Raw genomic sequence first — 17,598 nt, forward strand, 5'->3', positions numbered from 1 at the left:
GGGCCTCAAATAACAAAATGGGCCGGTGTGGGGGCCTCAAATAAAAAAATGGTCCGTTGTGTTAGAAATGGTAGGACAGATTTTTGGTCCCAGTCCACCCCTGTATGTATGTATCTGCCTCCCTCTCTCATTCTCATGCAAGCCTCAATTTGATACACTCCTCTTTCTTTCCCTTCTCTCTCAGGGACAGAGAACGGGAGATGTGTGGCGTCAGAGTATTTCACTGAGCCAGAGATAGAGATCACCACAGAGAATACTGCTAATATTCTGAGTGAGTATACTGTACCCTACACTTAGAGTAACAATGATCCAAGGTTTTACCACCCCTGGTTGCGCAATCAATATGCTGATAAAATTTAGGGAGTCTTGTTTTCAGATTAGCTTTGTTAAAATCCCCAGCTACAATGAATGCAGCCTCCGGATAAATGGTTTCCATTTTGCAAAGAGTTAAATAAAGTTCGTTCAGAGCCATCGATGTGTCTGCTTGGGGGGGGATATATAGGGCTGTGATTATAATCGAAGAGAATTCTCTTGGAAGATAATGCGGTCTACATTTGATTGTGAGGAATTCTAAATCAGGTGAACAGAAGGATTTGAGTTCCTGTATGTTTCCTTCATCACACCATGTCTCGTTAGTCATGAGGCATACGCCCCCGCCACTCTTCTTACCAGAAAGATGTTTGTTTCTGTCGGCGCGATGCGTGGAGAAACCCGTTGGCTGCACCGCCCCGGATAGCGTCTTTCCAGTGAGCCATGTTTCCGTGAAGCAGAGAACGTTGCAGTCTCTGATGTCCCTCTGGAATGCTACCCTTGCTCGGATTTCATCAACCTTGTTGTCAAGAGACTGGACATTGGCAAGAAGAATGCTGGGGAGTGGTGCGCGATGTGCCCTTGTCCGGAGTCTGACCAGAAGACCGCTACGTTTCCCTCTTTTTCGGAGTCGTTTCCTTGGGTCGCTGCATGCGATCCATTCCGTTGTCCTGTTTGTAAGGCAGAACACAGGATCCGCGTCGCGGAAAAAACATATTCTTGGTCGTACTGATGGTGAGTTGACGCTGATCTTATATTCAGTAGTTCTTCTCGACTGTATGTAATGAAACCTAAGATGACCTGGGGTACTAATGTAAGAAATAACACGTAAAAAAAAACAAAAAACTGCATAGTTTCCTAGGAACGCGAAGCGAGGCGGCCATCTCTGTCGGCGCCGGAAGGGTGCGTTCTGAGCCCTCTCCTGTACTCCCTGTTCACCCACGACTGCGTGGCCACGCACGCCTCCAACTCAATCATCAAGTTTGCGGACGACACAACAGTGGTAGGCTTGATTACCAACAACGACGAGACGGCCTACAGGGAGGAGGTGAGGGCCCTCGGAGTGTGGTGTCAGGAAAATAACCTCACACTCAACGTCAACAAAACTAAGGAGATGATTGTGGACTTCAGGAAACAGCAGAGGGAACACCCCCCTATCCACATCGATGGAACAGTAGTGGAGAGGGTAGCAAGTTTTAAGTTCCTCGGCATACACATCACAGACAAACTGAATTGGTCCACTCACACTGACAGTGTCGTGAAGAAGGCGCAGCAGCGCCTCTTCAACCTCAGGAGGCTGAAGAAATTCGGCTTGTCACCAAAAGCACTCACAAACTTCTACAGATGCACAATCGAGAGCATCCTGGCGGGCTGTATCACCGCCTGGTACGGCAACTGCTCCGCCCTCAACCGTAAGGCTCTCCAGAGGGTAGTGAGGTCTGCACAACGCATCACCGGGGGCAAACTACCTGCCCTCCAGGACACCTACACCACCCGATGTTACAGGAAGGCCATAAAGATCATCAAGGACATCAACCACCGAACCACTGCCTGTTCACCCCGCTATCATCCAGAAGGCGAGGTCAGTACAGGTGCATCAAAGCTGGGACCGAGAGACTGAAAAACAGCTTCTATCTCAAGGCCATCAGACTGTTAAACAGCCACCACTAACATTGAGTGGCTGCTGCCAACACACTGTCATTGACACTGGCCCAACTCCAGCCACTTTAATAATGGGAATTGATGGGAAATGTTGTAAATATATCACTAGCCACTTTAAACAATGCTACCTTATATAATGTTACTTACCCTACATTATTCATCTCATATGCATACGTATATACTGTACTCTACATCATCGACTGCATCCTTATGTAATACATGTATCACTAGCCACTTTAACTATGCCACTTTGTTTACTTTGTCTACATACTCATCTCATATGTATATACTGTACTCGATACCATCTACTGTATGCTGCTCTGTACCATCACTCATTCATATATCCTTATGTACATATTCTTTATCCCCTTACACTGTGTATAAGACAGTAGTTTTGGAATTGTTAGTTAGATTACTTGTTGGTTATCACTGCATTGTCGGAACTAGAAGCACAAGCATTTCGCTACACTCGCATTAACATCTGCTAACCATGTGTATGTGACAAATACAATTTGATTTGATTTGATTTGATTTGACTTACAGCTTTACACTGCACACTCAGCATAGAGCTCACCAACTTGTAGCCCTAAAACACGGAAATTAGTTACCTCTGGTTTGTTCAACCATTCCTATGGTCAGCGCTCAGGAAATTACTGGCTCGTTGGCCAAAGCCTATGGGGAAATTCATTTGGATTTTAGAGGTGTTTTGGATAAACAGAGAAAAAAAAACTTCTGGGGTTAACACAGGCTTAGGAGATCTTATTATACATTTTGTTCTATGAGATAATAGCAGTCAGTTAACATGACATGTATAAATTATTATGAAGCCTTCATGTAATTTATGTGTTTGTTATGATTACATCAATTCTTAAAAATTCACAAAAAGTGACGTTAGCTGATGAAGAGTATCTCATAGAACAAAACGTATAAGGTCTCCCTAAGCCTGTGTTTACAACATACCTTATTTTTGGCGTTTATCCAAAACCCCTCCAAAACCCCAATTAATTTCCCCATAGTCTTTGGCCAATGAGCCATGGCGAAGTTGATGCCAACAAAAAGACGTCATTACTATTGCTCTCTCTTATGGTTAGTACATAACATTTGACCTCTAATGCTGTGACCCTGTAGAGATGGTGCGGACAGCCACTCAATTTCCCATGGTGTCTCTGCTATGACCTCTAACCTCTAACACTGTGACCCTGTAGAGATGGTGCGGACGGCCACTCCGTTCCCCATGGTGTCTCTGCTCTTCGTCTTCACGGCCTTTGTCATCAGTAACATCGGACACATCCGGCCCCAGCGCACCATCCTGGCCTTCGTCTCCGGGATCTTCTTCATCCTCTCAGGTAAATAGGCCACTCCATCTGGCCTTGATTAGTACTGCCTTCATCCATCCTCTCAGGTAGATAGGCCACTCCATCTGGCCTTGATTATTACTGCCTTCATCCATCCTCTCAGGTAGATAGGCCACTCCATCTGCTCTTGATTATTACTGCCTTCATCCATCCTCTCAGGTAGATAGGCCACTCCATCTGGCCTTGATTATTACTGCCTTCATCCATCCTCTCAGGTAGATAGGCCACTCCATCTGGCCTTGATTATTACTGCCTTCATCCATCCTCTCAGGTAGATAGGCCACTCCATCTGGCCTTGATTATTACTGCCTTCATCCATCCTCTCAGGTAGATAGGCCACTCCATCTGGCCTTGATTATTACTGCCTTCATGCATCCTCTCAGGTAGATAGGCCACTCCATCTGGCCTTGATTATTACTGCCTTCATCCATCCTCTCAGGTAGATAGGCCACTCCATCTGGCCTTGATTATTACTGCCTTCATCCATCCTCTCAGGTAGATAGGCCACTCCATCTGGCCTTGATTATTACTGCCTTCATCCATCCTCTCAGGTAGATAGGCCACTCCATCTGGCCTCCTCTCAGGTAGATAGGCCCCTCCATCTGGCCTTGATCATTATTGCCTTCATCCATCCTCTCAGGCAAATAGGCCACTCCATCTGGCCTAGATTATTACTGCCTTCATCCATCCTCTCAGGTAAATAGGCCAATCATGTTAATTTGAACAAGGCTTATCTGTGTGTGATGATTCATATCTGGCCCCTTCTGTCTCCTTCCAACTGTGATTGATTATTGCTGTCTTCATCCTGTTTCAGCCTAGCCACTCCATCATTGCTCTATTTCTACTTTTGGATGTCTCCTGTACCACCTGAACAGGGTCTGACCATTATTACTGCAAATAATATCTCTGAATAAGGTCAAGTTGAGCAGAACAATCACTGGTGTCATCAGGAATTTCTGTTGACAATGGTTCTTTCTAAAATGTGTCTACATACAGTACCAGTCAAAAGTTTGGACATACCTGCTCATTACATGGTTGTTCTTTATTTTTTACAATTTTCTACATAGTAGAATAATAATGAAGACATCAACACTATGAAATAACACATATGGAATCATGTAGTAACCAAAACAGTGTTAAACCAGTCAAAATATATTTTATATTTCAGATTCCATCAGTAGCCACCTTTTGCCTTGATGACAGCTTTGCAGACTCTTGGTATTCTCTCAACTAGCTTCATGAGGTAGTCGCCTGGAATACATTTCAATTAACCGGTGTAGTATTTGTGGTATTTTGTGGTATTTATTTGTGGTATTTATTCTTAATGCGTTTGAGCCAATCAGTTGTGTTGTGACAAGTTAGGGGTGGTATACAGAATATAGCTCTATTGGTAAAATACCAAGTCCATATTATGACAAGAACAGCTCAAATAAGCAAAGAGAAATGACAGTCCATTATTACTTTAAGACATGAAGGTCAGTCAATCTGGAAAATTTCAAGAACTTTGAAAGTATCTTCAAGTGCTGTCGCAAAAACCATCAAGCGCTATGATGAAACTGGCTCTCATGGGGACCGCCACAGACACATCTCAACATCCACTGTTCAATGGAGTCTGCGTGAATCAGGCGTTCATGGCCGAATTGCTGCAAAGAAACCACATCCAAAGGACACCAATAAGAAGAAGAGACTTGCTTGGGCCAAGAAACATGAGCAGACTCCAGACAGGTGGAAATCATCTGTCCTTTGGTCTGATGAGTCCAAATTTGAGATTTTTTTCCAACCACCATGTCTTTGTGAGACGCAGAGTAGGTGAACGGATGATCTCTTCATGTGTGGTTCCCACTGTGAAGCATAGAGGAGGTGTGATGGTGTGGGGCTGCTTTGCTGGTGACACTGTCTGTGATTTATTTACACACTTAACCAGCATGGCTACCACAGCATTCTGCAGTGATACGCCATCCAATCTGGTTTGCGCTTAGAGGGACTATCATTTGTTTTCAACAGGACAATGACCCAACACACCACCAGGCTGTGTAAGGGCTATTTAACCAAGAAAGAGAGTGATGGACTGCTGCATCAGACCTGGCCTCCACGATCACCCAACCTGAACCCAATTGAGATGGTTTGGGATGAGTTGGACCACAGAGTGAAGGAAAAGCAGCCAACAAGTGCTCAGCATGTGGGAACTCCTTCAAGACTGTTGGAGAAGCATTCCAGGTGAAGCTGGTTGAGAGAATTCCAAGGGTGTGCAAGCCTGTCATCAAGGCAAAGGGTGGCTAGTTTGAAGAATTTACAATCTAAAACATATTTGGATTTGTTGAATACTTTTTTTGTTACTATATGATTCCATATGTGTTATTTCATAGTGTTGATATCTTCACTACAATGTAAAAATGTAGAAAATAGTACACATTAAGAAAATCCTAGAATGAGTAGGTGTGTCCAAACATTTTGACTGGTAGTGTATTTTGTATTTGTCACTGGAATTTCATAATTCCTATTGATTGTACATTAATTAAATCCCTCAGTCTATTTTATAAGAATTTGTAAGATTCCTGTTTGCATAAATTAGACAGAGACCAGTCTTATCAAAATTAGATAATTGTCTCGGAGCGCGCTGCCATGAAACCACGAACAACAGTTTATATACAAAATATGACATCATAGGTTATAAAACGTCCTTTCTCCCAACAGTTCAAAAGTTTATTCCCACCCCTTCTCTCTCTCACTCCAGACACACAGTTAAATCGAGGTTAAACTTCTGAAGTCTTCATCCATCACCATTCAGCAGACAGTTCCAGCTAATGGAAAACCTAAGAAAACACACACTGCCTTATTTAAACATCCCAGAGATATGTTGAGTCGGTTCGGCCATAGGTTACCGACCCTTTTTGCTTACTTAAAAACCCACAATTCCAGTCCCCTCCAACCTGGCTGGAATGGTATTTATTTATTTAATTACCCCCTGTTTCATGCTCCACAATCCCTTCCTTATGAATTAATATTATTAATCAGATATAATAAAACAGAGTAGAGTTTAATTAGATATAGTTCTATTTAAAATGTAGATATTGTTTAGTCATTATTCATAAAATTCCCAACAGTATTGTAAATCAGAGAAATATCTATCCCCTGTGAAGCTGTTTGGGGACTTTTCTTATTTGTAGTTCACTCTCCTGACCAGGAGGTAGCAGTGATGAGGGAGCCCCTTTTCTCTCTATGGAAGAGAGAGAGAGATGAGAAGATATCAAGAATGGCACTCAAAACATAACAATTCACCTATGATATGTCAGGAAAAACAGGTATATTATTTAAGGCCAAAAAGCAGTCATTATAATCACATTCCTGCCTTTGTTGTGGTTTGTTTGTAACACAGCAGCGTTTCGCACTCTCGGTCCTGGCCTCCTTGCATGCTCTCTCTCTCTCTCTCTCTCTCTCTCTCTCTCTCTCTCTCTCTCTCTCTCTCTCTCCCTCTCTCTCTCTCTCTGTCTCTGTGTGGGTGGGTGAGTGAGTGCATTTTAGTATGCCAGTGTTACTTATTTAGGTAAAGATGATGAACCTCTACATTATAACTGGACATGGTTTCCATGCACTTTCCTTTTACATTCACAGCCTATGCTGACTGACAGTCTCCCGGTGTACAGAACAGATGCTCAGACAGAATGACAAGCGTTTTAATTGTACATACACCATATATGTATGTGGCTCTACCTGCGTTCTAATGGTACATTTTTCACATATGGGGCATCACATGCATTTTAATGTTGTATAAATGGTTTGCTCAGAAGAGTGGTATTTTAATGTTGTATAAATGGTTTGCTCAGAAGAGTGGTATTTTAATGTTGTATAAATGGTTTGTCAGAAGAGTGGTATTTTAATGTTGTATAAATGGTTTGCTCAGAAGAGTGGTATTTTAATGTTGTATAAATGGTTTGCTCAGAAGAGTGGTATTTTAATGTTGTATGTGGAGTTTTTCCAATGAGGAAGGTCTTCTCTAGCTCTTTACTGAAAGCTGCTCGGTGTCTATATCCCACAGAAAGGTCTTGCAGCATACACAGAGCATCACTGTTATAGTGGACTGGCTTAGTGTCCTGTCCTCTACCATATCATTTTGAATGGGGGTCCTCACTCACTCTCTCTCTCTCAAAACAATTCAGTTTAAGGGCTTTATTGGCATGGGAAGCATCTGTTAACATTGCCAAGGCAAGTGAAGTAGATAATAAACAAAAGTGAAATAAACAATAAAAATTAACAGTTAACATTACACACATTACACACATTACAAGTTCGAAAAAAGTAAAGACATTTCAAATGTCTTATTATGTCTACATACAGTGTTGTAGCGATGTGCAAATAGTTAAAGTACAAAATACCAGCAATTGGATACCATGAAATTAGAGGGTAAAATAAAAAAAGTACAAAATGGAAAATAAATAAACATAATTAGTTTTTTCTTTCCTTTTCTTGTGGCAACAGGTCACACATCTTGCTGCTGTGATGGCACACTGTGGGAGTTTATCAAAATTGGGTTTCAAATTCTTTGTGGATCTGTGTAATTTGAGGGAAATATATGTCTCTAATATGGTCATACATTTGGCAGGAGGTTAGGAAGTGCAGCTCAGTTTCCACATCATTTTGTGGGCTGTGTGCACATAGCCTGTCTTCTCTTGAGAGCCAGGTCTGCCTACGGCGGCCTTTCTCAATAGCAAGGCTATGCTCACTGAGTCTGTACATAGTAAAAACCTTTCCTTAATTTGGGGTCAGTCACTGTGGTCAGGTATTCTGCCACTGTGTACTCTCTGTTTAGGGCCAAACAGCATTCTAGTTTGCTCTGTTTTTTTGGTAATTCTTTCCAATGTGTCAAGTAATTATATTTTTGTTTTCTCGTGATTTGGTTGGGTCTACATGTGTTGCTGTCCTGGGGCTCTGTGTGGTGTGTTTGTGAACAGATCCCCAGGACCAGCTTGCTCAGGGGACTCTTCTCCAGGTTCATCTCTCTGTAGGTGATGGCTTTGTTATGGAAGGTTTGGGAATCGCTTAATTTTATGTGGTTGTAGAATTTAACAGCTCTTTTCTGGATTTTGATAATTAGTGGGTATCGTCCTAATTCTGCTCTGCATACATTATTTGGTGGTTTACGTTGTACACAGAGGATATTTTTGCAGAATTCTGCATGCAGAGTGTCAATCTGTTGTTTGTTCCATTTTGTGAATTCTTAGTTGGTGAGCAGACCCCAGACCTCACAACCATAATAGGCAAAGGGTTCTATAACTGATTCAAGTATTTTTAGCCAGATCCTAATTGGTATGTCGAATTTTATGTTCCTTTTGATGGCATGGAAGGCCCTTCTTGCTTTGTCTCTCAGCTCGTTCAAGGTTTTGTGGAAGTTACCTGTGGCGCTGATGTTTAGGCCGAGGTATGTATAGTTTTTGTGTGCTCTAGAGCAACGCTGTCTAGATGGAATTTTTATTTGTGGTCCTGGCAACTGGTCCTTTTTTGGAACACCATTATTTTTTATCTTACTGAGATTTACAGTCAGGGCCCAAGTCTGACAGAATCTGTGCAGAAGATCTAGGTGCTGCTGTAGGACCTCCTTGGTTGGGGACAGAAGCACTAGTTCATCAGCAAACAGTAGACATTTCACTTCAGATTCTAGAATGATGTCGCCAATTCGTTGATATATATATATGATGAAGAGGGTGAGGCTTAAGCTGCATCCCTATCTCACTCCACAGCCATGTGGATAGAAATATGTGTTTTTTGCCCATTTTAAATATGCACTTGTTGTTTGTGTACATGGATTTTATAATGTTGTATGTTTTTCCGCAAACATCACTTTCCATCAATTTGTATAGCGGACCCTCATGCCAAATTGAGTCAAGCTTTTTTGAAATCAACTAAGCATGAGAAGACTCTCTCTCTCTTATGGTGTCAGTGGTCAATGCTATATTCCTTTAACCCTCTCTTCCTTGTCTTTGTTGCTGTTGGTGTCAGTGGTAATGTCCTCTCTCTCTATCCCTCTCTCTCTCTCTCTCTCTCTCTCTCTCTCTCTCTCTCTCAGGGTGTCAGCGTTAATGTCTTATTTCTCTCTCTCCCTCTATCACTCTCTCTCTCCTTCTCCCTTTCTCTCCCTCCCTCCCACCTCCCTCCTTCTCTTCCTCCCTCTTTCTCGCCATCCCTCCCTCCCTCCCCCTCCCTCCTTCTCTTCCTCCCTCTTTCTCTCCATCCCTCCCTCCCTCCTTCTTTCTTTCTCTCTCTCCCCCTACCTCACTCTCTCTCTCTCCTCTCTCTCTCTCCCTCCCTCCCTCCTTCTCTCTCTCCCTCCCTCCTTCTCTTCCTCTCTCCCTACCTCTCTCCCTCCCTCTTTCTCTTCCTCCCTCCGCCCCCCCCCCTCTCTCTCCCTCCCTCTCCAGGCCTGAGTCTGGTGGTGGGGCTGGTGCTCTACATCTCCAGTATTAATGATGAGGTGATGAACAGACCGAGGGAGCCTGAACAGTTCTTCAACTACCACTACGGCTGGTCGTTTGCCTTCGCAGCCTCCTCCTTCCTACTCAAGGAGGTCAGCATATGTGTGCGTGTGTGCGCGTGTGTGCGCGCGCGTGTGTGTGTGTGTGTGTGTGTGTGTGTGTGTGTGTGTGTGTGTGTGTGTGTGTGTGTGTGTGTGTGTGTGTGTGTGTGTGTGTGTGTGTGTGTATGCACTTGTGTGCGTGTGTGTGTGGTAGGGGGGCAGGTGGTGGGGGGTGTGAGGAGACGTCATTAGTGCCACTGCTGTGCTGCCTGGGGTGCCCAGCTGACCTATCCATCTGAAAGCCACAGTGTCGTGCCGGCTGAGGCAAACCTCCCTACAACACTCATCACAACACTCATTACACTGCAATATGCTGGGAAAGTACAGCTATAATTTAGGTCCTAGGGAGCCACACATTTAAATTACTATGACTTGCAAAGTCAAGGAAAAATTTGAGGCAGGAAAAATTATGATGCCTCTGCAAAATACTACTATTCTCTATACATTCTAAATCAGTCATTCTAAATGTAAACTTCTGCACAGTCTATCTGTACTGAGATGTTTTGTATGCAGGTGTTGAGGAAGAACCTGTACCTCTGGGTATTCCTGTGGCTGTCAGCCATCTTCTGTCCTATGTGTGATAAGCGCTGATGGGACAGAGTGGAGAGTTCAGAGGAGCACCTCTTCTTTACCCCCGTCCTGTCAGAGTGGAGAGTTCAGAGGAGCAACCCTTCTTTATCCCCGTCCTGTCAGAGTGGAGAGTTCAGAGGACCACCTCTTCTTTACCCCCGTCCTGTCAGAGTGGAGAGTTCAGAGGAGCGACTCTTCTTTACCCCCGTCCTGTCAGAGTGGAGAGTTCAGAGGAGCACCTCTTCTTTACCCCCGTCCTGTCAGAGTGGAGAGTTCAAAGGAACGACTCTTCTTTATCCCCGTCCTGTCAGAGTGGAGAGTTCAGAGGAGCACCTCTTCTTTACCCCCGTCCTGTCAGAGTGGAAAGTTCAGAGGAGCACCTCTTCTTTACCCCAGTCCTGTCAGAGTGGAGAGTTCAGAGGACCACCTCTTCTTTACCCCCGTCCTGTCAGAGTGGAGAGTTCAGAGGAGCGACTCTTCTTTACCCCCGTCCTGTCAGAGTGGAGAGTTCAGAGGAGCACCTCTTCTTTACCCCCGTCCTGTCAGAGTGGAGAGTTCAAAGGAACGACTCTTCTTTATCCCCGTCCTGTCAGAGTGGAGAGTTCAGAGGAGCACCTCTTCTTTACCCCCGTCCTGTCAGAGTGGAAAGTTCAGAGGAGCACCTCTTCTTTACCCCAGTCCTGTCAGAGTGGAGAGTTCAGAGGAGCAACCCTTCTTTATCCCCGTCCTGTCAGAGTGGAGAGTTCAGAGGAGCAACCCTTCTTTACCCCCGTCCTGTCAGAGTGGAGAGTTCAGAGGATCACCTCTTCTTTACCCCCGTCCTGTCAGAGTGGAGAGTTCAAAGGAGTGACTCTTCTTTATCCCCGTCCTGTCAGAGTGGAGAGTTCAGAGGAGCACCTCTTCTTTACCCCCGTCCTGTCAGAGTGGAAAGTTCAGAGGAGCACCTCTTCTTTACCCCAGTCCTGTCAGAGTGGAGAGTTCAGAGGAGCAACCCTTCTTTATCCCCGTCCTGTCAGAGTGGAGAGTTCAGAGGAGCAACCCTTCTTTACCCCCGTCCTGTCAGAGTGGAGAGTTCAGAGGATCACCTCTTCTTTACCCCCGTCCTGTCAGAGTGGAGAGTTCAAAGGAGTGACTCTTCTTTATCCCCGTCCTGTCAGAGTGGAGAGTTCAGAGGAGCGACTCTTCTTCACCCCCGTCCTGTCAGAGTGGAGAGTTCAGAGGAGCGACTCTTCTTTACCCCTGTCCTGTCAGAGTGGAGAGTTCAGAGGAGCAACCCTTCTTTACCCCCGTCCTGTCAGAGTGGAGAGTTCAGAGGAGAACATCTTCTTTACCCCAGTCCTGTCAGAGTGGAGAGTTCAGAGGAGTGACTCTTCTTCATCCCCGTCCTGTCAGAGTGGAGAGTTCAGAGGAGCACCTCTTCTTTACCCCCGTCCTGTCAGAGTGGAGAGTTCAGAGGAGCAACCCTTCTTTATCCCCGTCCTGTCAGAGTGGAGAGTTCAGAGGAGCACCTCTTCTTTATCCCCGTCCTGTCAGAGTGGAGACTTCAGAGGAGCGACTCTTCTTTACCCCCGTCCTGTCAGAGTGGAGAGTTCAGAGGAGCACCTCTTCTTTACCCCCGTCCTGTCAGAGTGGAGAGTTCAGAGGAGCGACTCTTCTTTACCCCCGTCCTGTCAGAGTGGAGAGTTCAAAGGAGTGACTCTTCTTTATCCCCGTCCTGTCAGAGTGGAGAGTTCAGAGGAGCACCTCTTCTTTACCCCCGTCCTGTCAGAGTGGAGAGTTCAGAGGAGCAACCCTTCTTTACCCCTGTCCTGTCAGAGCGGAGAGTTCAGAGGAGCACCTCTTCTTTACCCCCGTCCTGTCAGAGTGGAGAGTTCAGAGGAGAGACCCTTCTTTACCCCCGTCCTGTCAGAGTGGAGAGTTCAGAGGAGCAAACCTTCTTTACCCCCATCCTGTCAGAGTGGAGAGTTCAGAGGAGCGACTCTTCTTTATCCCCGTCCTGTCAGAGTGGAGAGTTCAGAGGAGCGACTCTTCTTTATCCCTGTCCTGTCAGAGTGGAGAGTTCAGAGGAGCACCTCTTCTTTACCCCCGTCCTGTCAGAGTGGAGAGTTCAGAGGAGCGAACCTTCTTTACCCCCGTCCTGTCAGAGTGGAGAGTTCAGAGGAGCGACCCTTCTTTACCCCCGTCCTGTCAGAGTGGAGAGTTCAGAGGAGCGACTCTTCTTTCCCCCGTCCTGTCAGAGTGGAGAGTTCAGAGGAGCAACCCTTCTTTACCCCCGTCCTGTCAGAGTGGAGAGTTCAGAGGATCACCTCTTCTTTACCCCCGTCCTGTCAGAGTGGAGAGTTCAAAGGAGCGACCCTTCTTTATCCCCGTCCTGTCAGAGTGGAGAGTTCAGAGGAGCGACTCTTCTTCACCCCCGTCCTGTCAGAGTGGAGAGTTCAGAGGAGCGACTCTTCTTTACCCCTGTCCTGTCAGAGTGGAGAGTTCAGAGGAGCAACCCTTCTTTACCCCCGTCCTGTCAGAGTGGAGAGTTCAGAGGAGAACCTCTTCTTTACCCCCGTCCCGTCAGAGTGGAGAGTTCAGAGGAGTGACTCTTCTTCATCCCCGTCCTATCAGAGTGGAGAGTTCAGAGGAGCACCTCTTCTTTACCCCCGTCCTGTCAGAGTGGAGAGTTCAGAGGAGCAACCCTTCTTTATCCCCGTCCTGTCAGAGTGGAGAGTTCAGAGGAGCACCTCTTCTTTATCCCCGTCCTGTCAGAGTGGAAACTTCAGAGGAGCGACTCTTCTTTACCCCCGTCCTGTCAGAGTGGAGAGTTCAGAGGAGCACCTCTTCTTTACCAACCGTCCTGTCAGAGTGGAGAGTTCAGAGGAGCGACTCTTCTTTACCCCCGTCCTGTCAGAGTGGAGAGTTCAGAGGAGCGACTCTTCTTTACCCCTGTCCTGTCAGAGTGGAGAGTTCAGAGGAGCAACCCTTCTTTACCCCCGTCCTGTCGGAGGGAAGAGTTCAGAGGAGAACCTCTTCTTTACCCCCGTCCTGTCAGAGTGGAGAGTTCAGAGGAGCAACCCTTCTTTATCCCCGTCCTGTCAGAGTGGCGAGTTCAGAGGAGCACCTCTTCTTTATCCCCGTCCTGTCAGAGTGGAGACTTCAGAGGAGCGACTCTTCTTTACCCCCGTCCTGTCAGAGTGGAGAGTTCAGAGGAGCACCTCTTCTTTACTCACCATCTCTCTCTCTGTTGTCATAGCCAATCAGGGGGAGAGGAGTGTGTGTGTGCTTGCATGTGCGTGTGTGTGTCCGTGTGTCCGTGTGGGTGTGTGTGATTATGGATATGAATTTTAATTCCACTGACTGCCAACTCCTTATGTGCCCATCAGATGAGTGCAAACTCTGTTTAAGTACAGTATAGTTCATCACTCCTAACTCAAATACAGTCTTTGTTTCAGTACTTGCTCTGTACATCTGCATACTCTAGTTTAGTTCAAACATTCATGACAGTTCTAAGACATAGCATATATGAAGAGTGGACTGTTGTTGTACTTTGCTGCAGAGAAGATAGGAGAACACTGCTGAATACACAATGAGCTAGTGAGGATTAGTATTCTGGGGATAGACTGGGGTGTCAGTGGGGATGTTGACATACTGTAGCAGTGCAGTAGTCTTCTCTCTCTCTCTCTCTCTCTCTGTGTTGTGTTGTGTGTGTGTGTGTGTGTGTGTGTGTGTGTGTGTGTGTGTGTGTGTGTGTGTGTGTGTGTGTGTGTGTGTGTGTGTGTGTGTGTGTGTGTCTGTGTGTGTGTGTGTGTGTGTCTGTGTCTGTGTCTGTGTGTGTGTGTGTGTGTGTGTGTGTGTGTGTGTGTGTGTGTGTGTGTGTGTGTGTGTGTGTGTGTGTGTGTGTGTGTGTGTGTGTGTCTGTGTCTGTGTGTCTGTTAGCGGTGCAGTCTTGTGTGATGTTCTCTGCTCGTTTCACCCATCTCTCCCTCCATCCCCCACCCTGCCTCTCTCACATCGTCAGCATTACTGCACTAATGTGGTGCAATGGACAGCTCAGTGTGCTCCAATCCTTCTGCTCCTGCTACACCTCCTCTTTCCTTGTCTTGCCTCTTGTCCTCACATTTCTCTCTCTCTCTCCCTCTCTCTCTCTCTCTCTCTCTCTCTCTCTCTCTCTCTCTCTCTCTCTCTCACTCCATTGCTCACTAATCCCCTCGACTCACTTTCTTTTCCACCTCCTCCCCACTAGATTTATCCCCTCTACTTGTTCCCTTTTCTTTCAACCCTTTTGATCCCTGCATAACTCTCCCTCTCTCTATCTCTCTCTCCTGTCAGGGGGCTGGGGTGATGTCAGTCTATCTGTTTATGAAGCGTTATGCTGAGGAGGAGATGTACCGCCCCCACCCAGCCCTCTACCGCCCCCGTCTGTCTGAGTGCAGCGACTACAGCGGCCAGTTCCTCCACCCTGAGACCTGGCCTCCTCCTAAGAGGGGCCGCAGTGACTCCCGGGCCTCCAGCGACATCTCCATCCAGATCAACCAGACCCCCCCGCAGCCCACCAAAAAACCCCTGCAGGGCAACCAAGGTGGGGGCATGGGGTCCAACATGGGCCCTGGGTCTGGGTCCTCCTCTGGAGCTAGCTACCAGCTGCCCCCACCGTCTGGGGCCTACAACACCCACACACTCCAACACCAACACTCACACGGTAACTCCCAGGCTATGGCCATGCCCCCTTCCACCGGCCCCCCTCATTACCACACACACATGCACATGGACGCCTCCCCCTGTTAGAGAGAGGGAGCAAGGGACAGAGGTGCACTGATGGTGGCCTATCACTCCCATAGACACACACACATTTATGATGAAAAACAATATACAGTATATATATAGAGAGAGTAATGGTATAGGGGGAGATGGAGAGAGATGGAGGGAGGTGTAGATGGAGGTAGGGAGATGCAGGCAGCTGGAGATGGACAGAAAAGAGGGAGGGAGAAAGTAAGTGTGAAGAGCAAGAAAGATGGAGTAAGTGTGAAAAGGGAGAAGGATTCAGGGATTAGAGTTAACATACATTTGGTATTAAAAGCTGAGAGATGGGCAGAGAGAGAGAAAGAGGGTTCAGGAGAGGTGGAGGAGTTGTCAAGGATAGAGAGATGAGGGGGGTGGAGAGAAAGTGACGGAGAAAAAAGTATGTGATTTCTTGAAAGACTTTAGAGGTTAGCATCTGTGACAAAAGGGGCTGAGAGGGAGAAAGGAAGAGACATTGAGAATGAGAGAGACGGGGAGAGAGGGAGAGAGAGGGAGAAAGGGAGAGACAGGGAGAGAGGGAGAGACAGGGAGAATGAGAGAGACAGGGAGAGAGGGAGAGAGGGAGAAAGGGAGAGACAGGGAGAATGAGAGAGACTGGGAGAGGAAGAGAGAGGGAGAAAGGGAGAGACAGGGAGAATGAGAGAGAGAGAGAGAGGGAGAAAGCGAGAGACAGGGAGAGAGGAAGAGACAGGGAGAATGAGAGTGACAGGGAGAGAGGGAGAGAGAGGGAGAAAGGGAGAGAGAGGGAGAGAGAGAGAGGGAGAGAGAGGGAGAGAGAGGGAGAGAGTGGGAGAGAGAGGGAGAAAGGGAGAGACAGGGAGAATGAGAGAGACTGGGAGAGGGAGAGAGAGGGAGAAAGGGAGAGAGAGGGAGAAAGGGAGCGACAGGGAGAATGAGAGAGACTGGGAGAGGGAGAGAGAGGGAGAAAGGGAGAGACAGGGAGAATGAGAGAGACAGGGAGAGAGGGAGAGACAGGGAGAGACAGAGAGAATGAGAGAGACAGGGAGAGAGGGAGAAAGAGGGAGAGAGAGGGAGAATGAGAGGCTGCAGCTAAACCTGAACCTACCGCAGTTCTGCGGAAACGAGGGATTTGTATTCACTTGAGATGTACAACGCTAAACACTGTCTTTCACACACTTATATGTGCATAGGTTTATACATATACTTATCCATGGTAATGATAATAATAATAACTTGAGTTAAAATAATAAAACAATATTAGAATATCTGTAAGAATATATGAATGTTTTTTTAAATGTTTGAATACACATTAACATGAATATGACGATGTTCTGAAATCTATAGGGGAGAATTCTACTGTATTTGTAAATATAATATTATATATCTAGCTGAAGTGAATATGAATATGTGTATGTGACCCGGGGAGTGAGTGGAATGATATTTGAAAGATAATTCATTTTGATCTTGATGATGTACATATTATTGCAAATATATACAATTATTGTATATGGTTGAATTGCTGTGAATTGACACAGTGTGACAGAGTCAGAACTGAAATCAACCCAAAATTTTACCCTGACATTGGATTTAGGTGGGTGAAGAAAATACATAATTTCCTTATGTTAATGACTTTTCTCAAATCCAGTCAATTTTCCACATTGAGTCAACATCATCACATTAAATTGTGTGGTTGAAATGACGTGGAAACAACGTTGATTCAACCATTTTTTGCCCAGTGGGGTGTTTCAACAGTTTGGTACGATGTGAAAGAACTGAACAGGAGAAAGCAATAGCATGGTATACGTCCGTCATATAGTTTTTTCATGTTCTATATCTCTAAGAACAGATAGAGGAGAGGAGAGGAGAGGAGAGGAAAGGAGAGGAGAGGAGAGGAGAGGAGAGGAGAGGAGAGGAGAGGAGAGGAGAGGAGAGGAGAGGAGAGGAGAGGAGAGGAGAGGAGAGGAGAGGAGAGTACTATAGACTATAGACTATTACAATGCTCCCACTGACTGGTGATGTGTAACTACTGTCCTCTGCTGGTCATTGTCCTACTCTGACACTACCATGGAAGGAGGGTCTGTTTCAATACTTTTACAAAGCTCCTGCCTTCTTCCCTTTATGAAGACACCAATCTAGCACAAGTCAGGCACAGTCATGTCATATCAGGGATTGCTCCAAGGAAGGAAAGAAGGAATGATTGAGTGAGGGAGAGAAAGGAGTGAGTATACAGCTGAGAGAGAGGGAGAGAAAGGAGTGAGTATACAGCTGAGTGAGGGAGAGAAAGGAGTGAGTATACAGCTGAGAGAGGGAGAGAAAGGAGTGAGTATAAAGCTGAGAGAGAGGGAGATAAAGGAGTGAGTATAAGGCTGAGAGAGGGAGATAAAGGAG

The 17,598-nt window shown here is 46.1% G+C and overlaps 1 protein-coding gene across 1 annotated transcript in view; it reads left to right on the forward strand.

The window, feature by feature from the left end:
• LOC115122421 (voltage-dependent calcium channel gamma-7 subunit-like) overlaps nt 1–17,094 on the forward strand; it is a 49,209-nt gene extending 32,115 nt beyond the window's left edge. Inside the window, exons 3-6 of the mRNA XM_065027837.1 lie at nt 185–271; nt 3,177–3,317; nt 9,740–9,885; nt 14,779–17,094. Of these exons, the coding sequence (XP_064883909.1) occupies nt 185–271; nt 3,177–3,317; nt 9,740–9,885; nt 14,779–15,234 (830 nt within the window). The 3' untranslated portion in view covers nt 15,235–17,094. The remainder of the gene's footprint in view (nt 1–184; nt 272–3,176; nt 3,318–9,739; nt 9,886–14,778) is intronic.
• Nucleotides 17,095–17,598: the final 504 nt, after the last annotated feature.

Source organism: Oncorhynchus nerka, linkage group LG14, assembly GCF_034236695.1.
Source record: "Oncorhynchus nerka isolate Pitt River linkage group LG14, Oner_Uvic_2.0, whole genome shotgun sequence".
NCBI lineage: Eukaryota > Metazoa > Chordata > Actinopteri > Salmoniformes > Salmonidae > Oncorhynchus > Oncorhynchus nerka.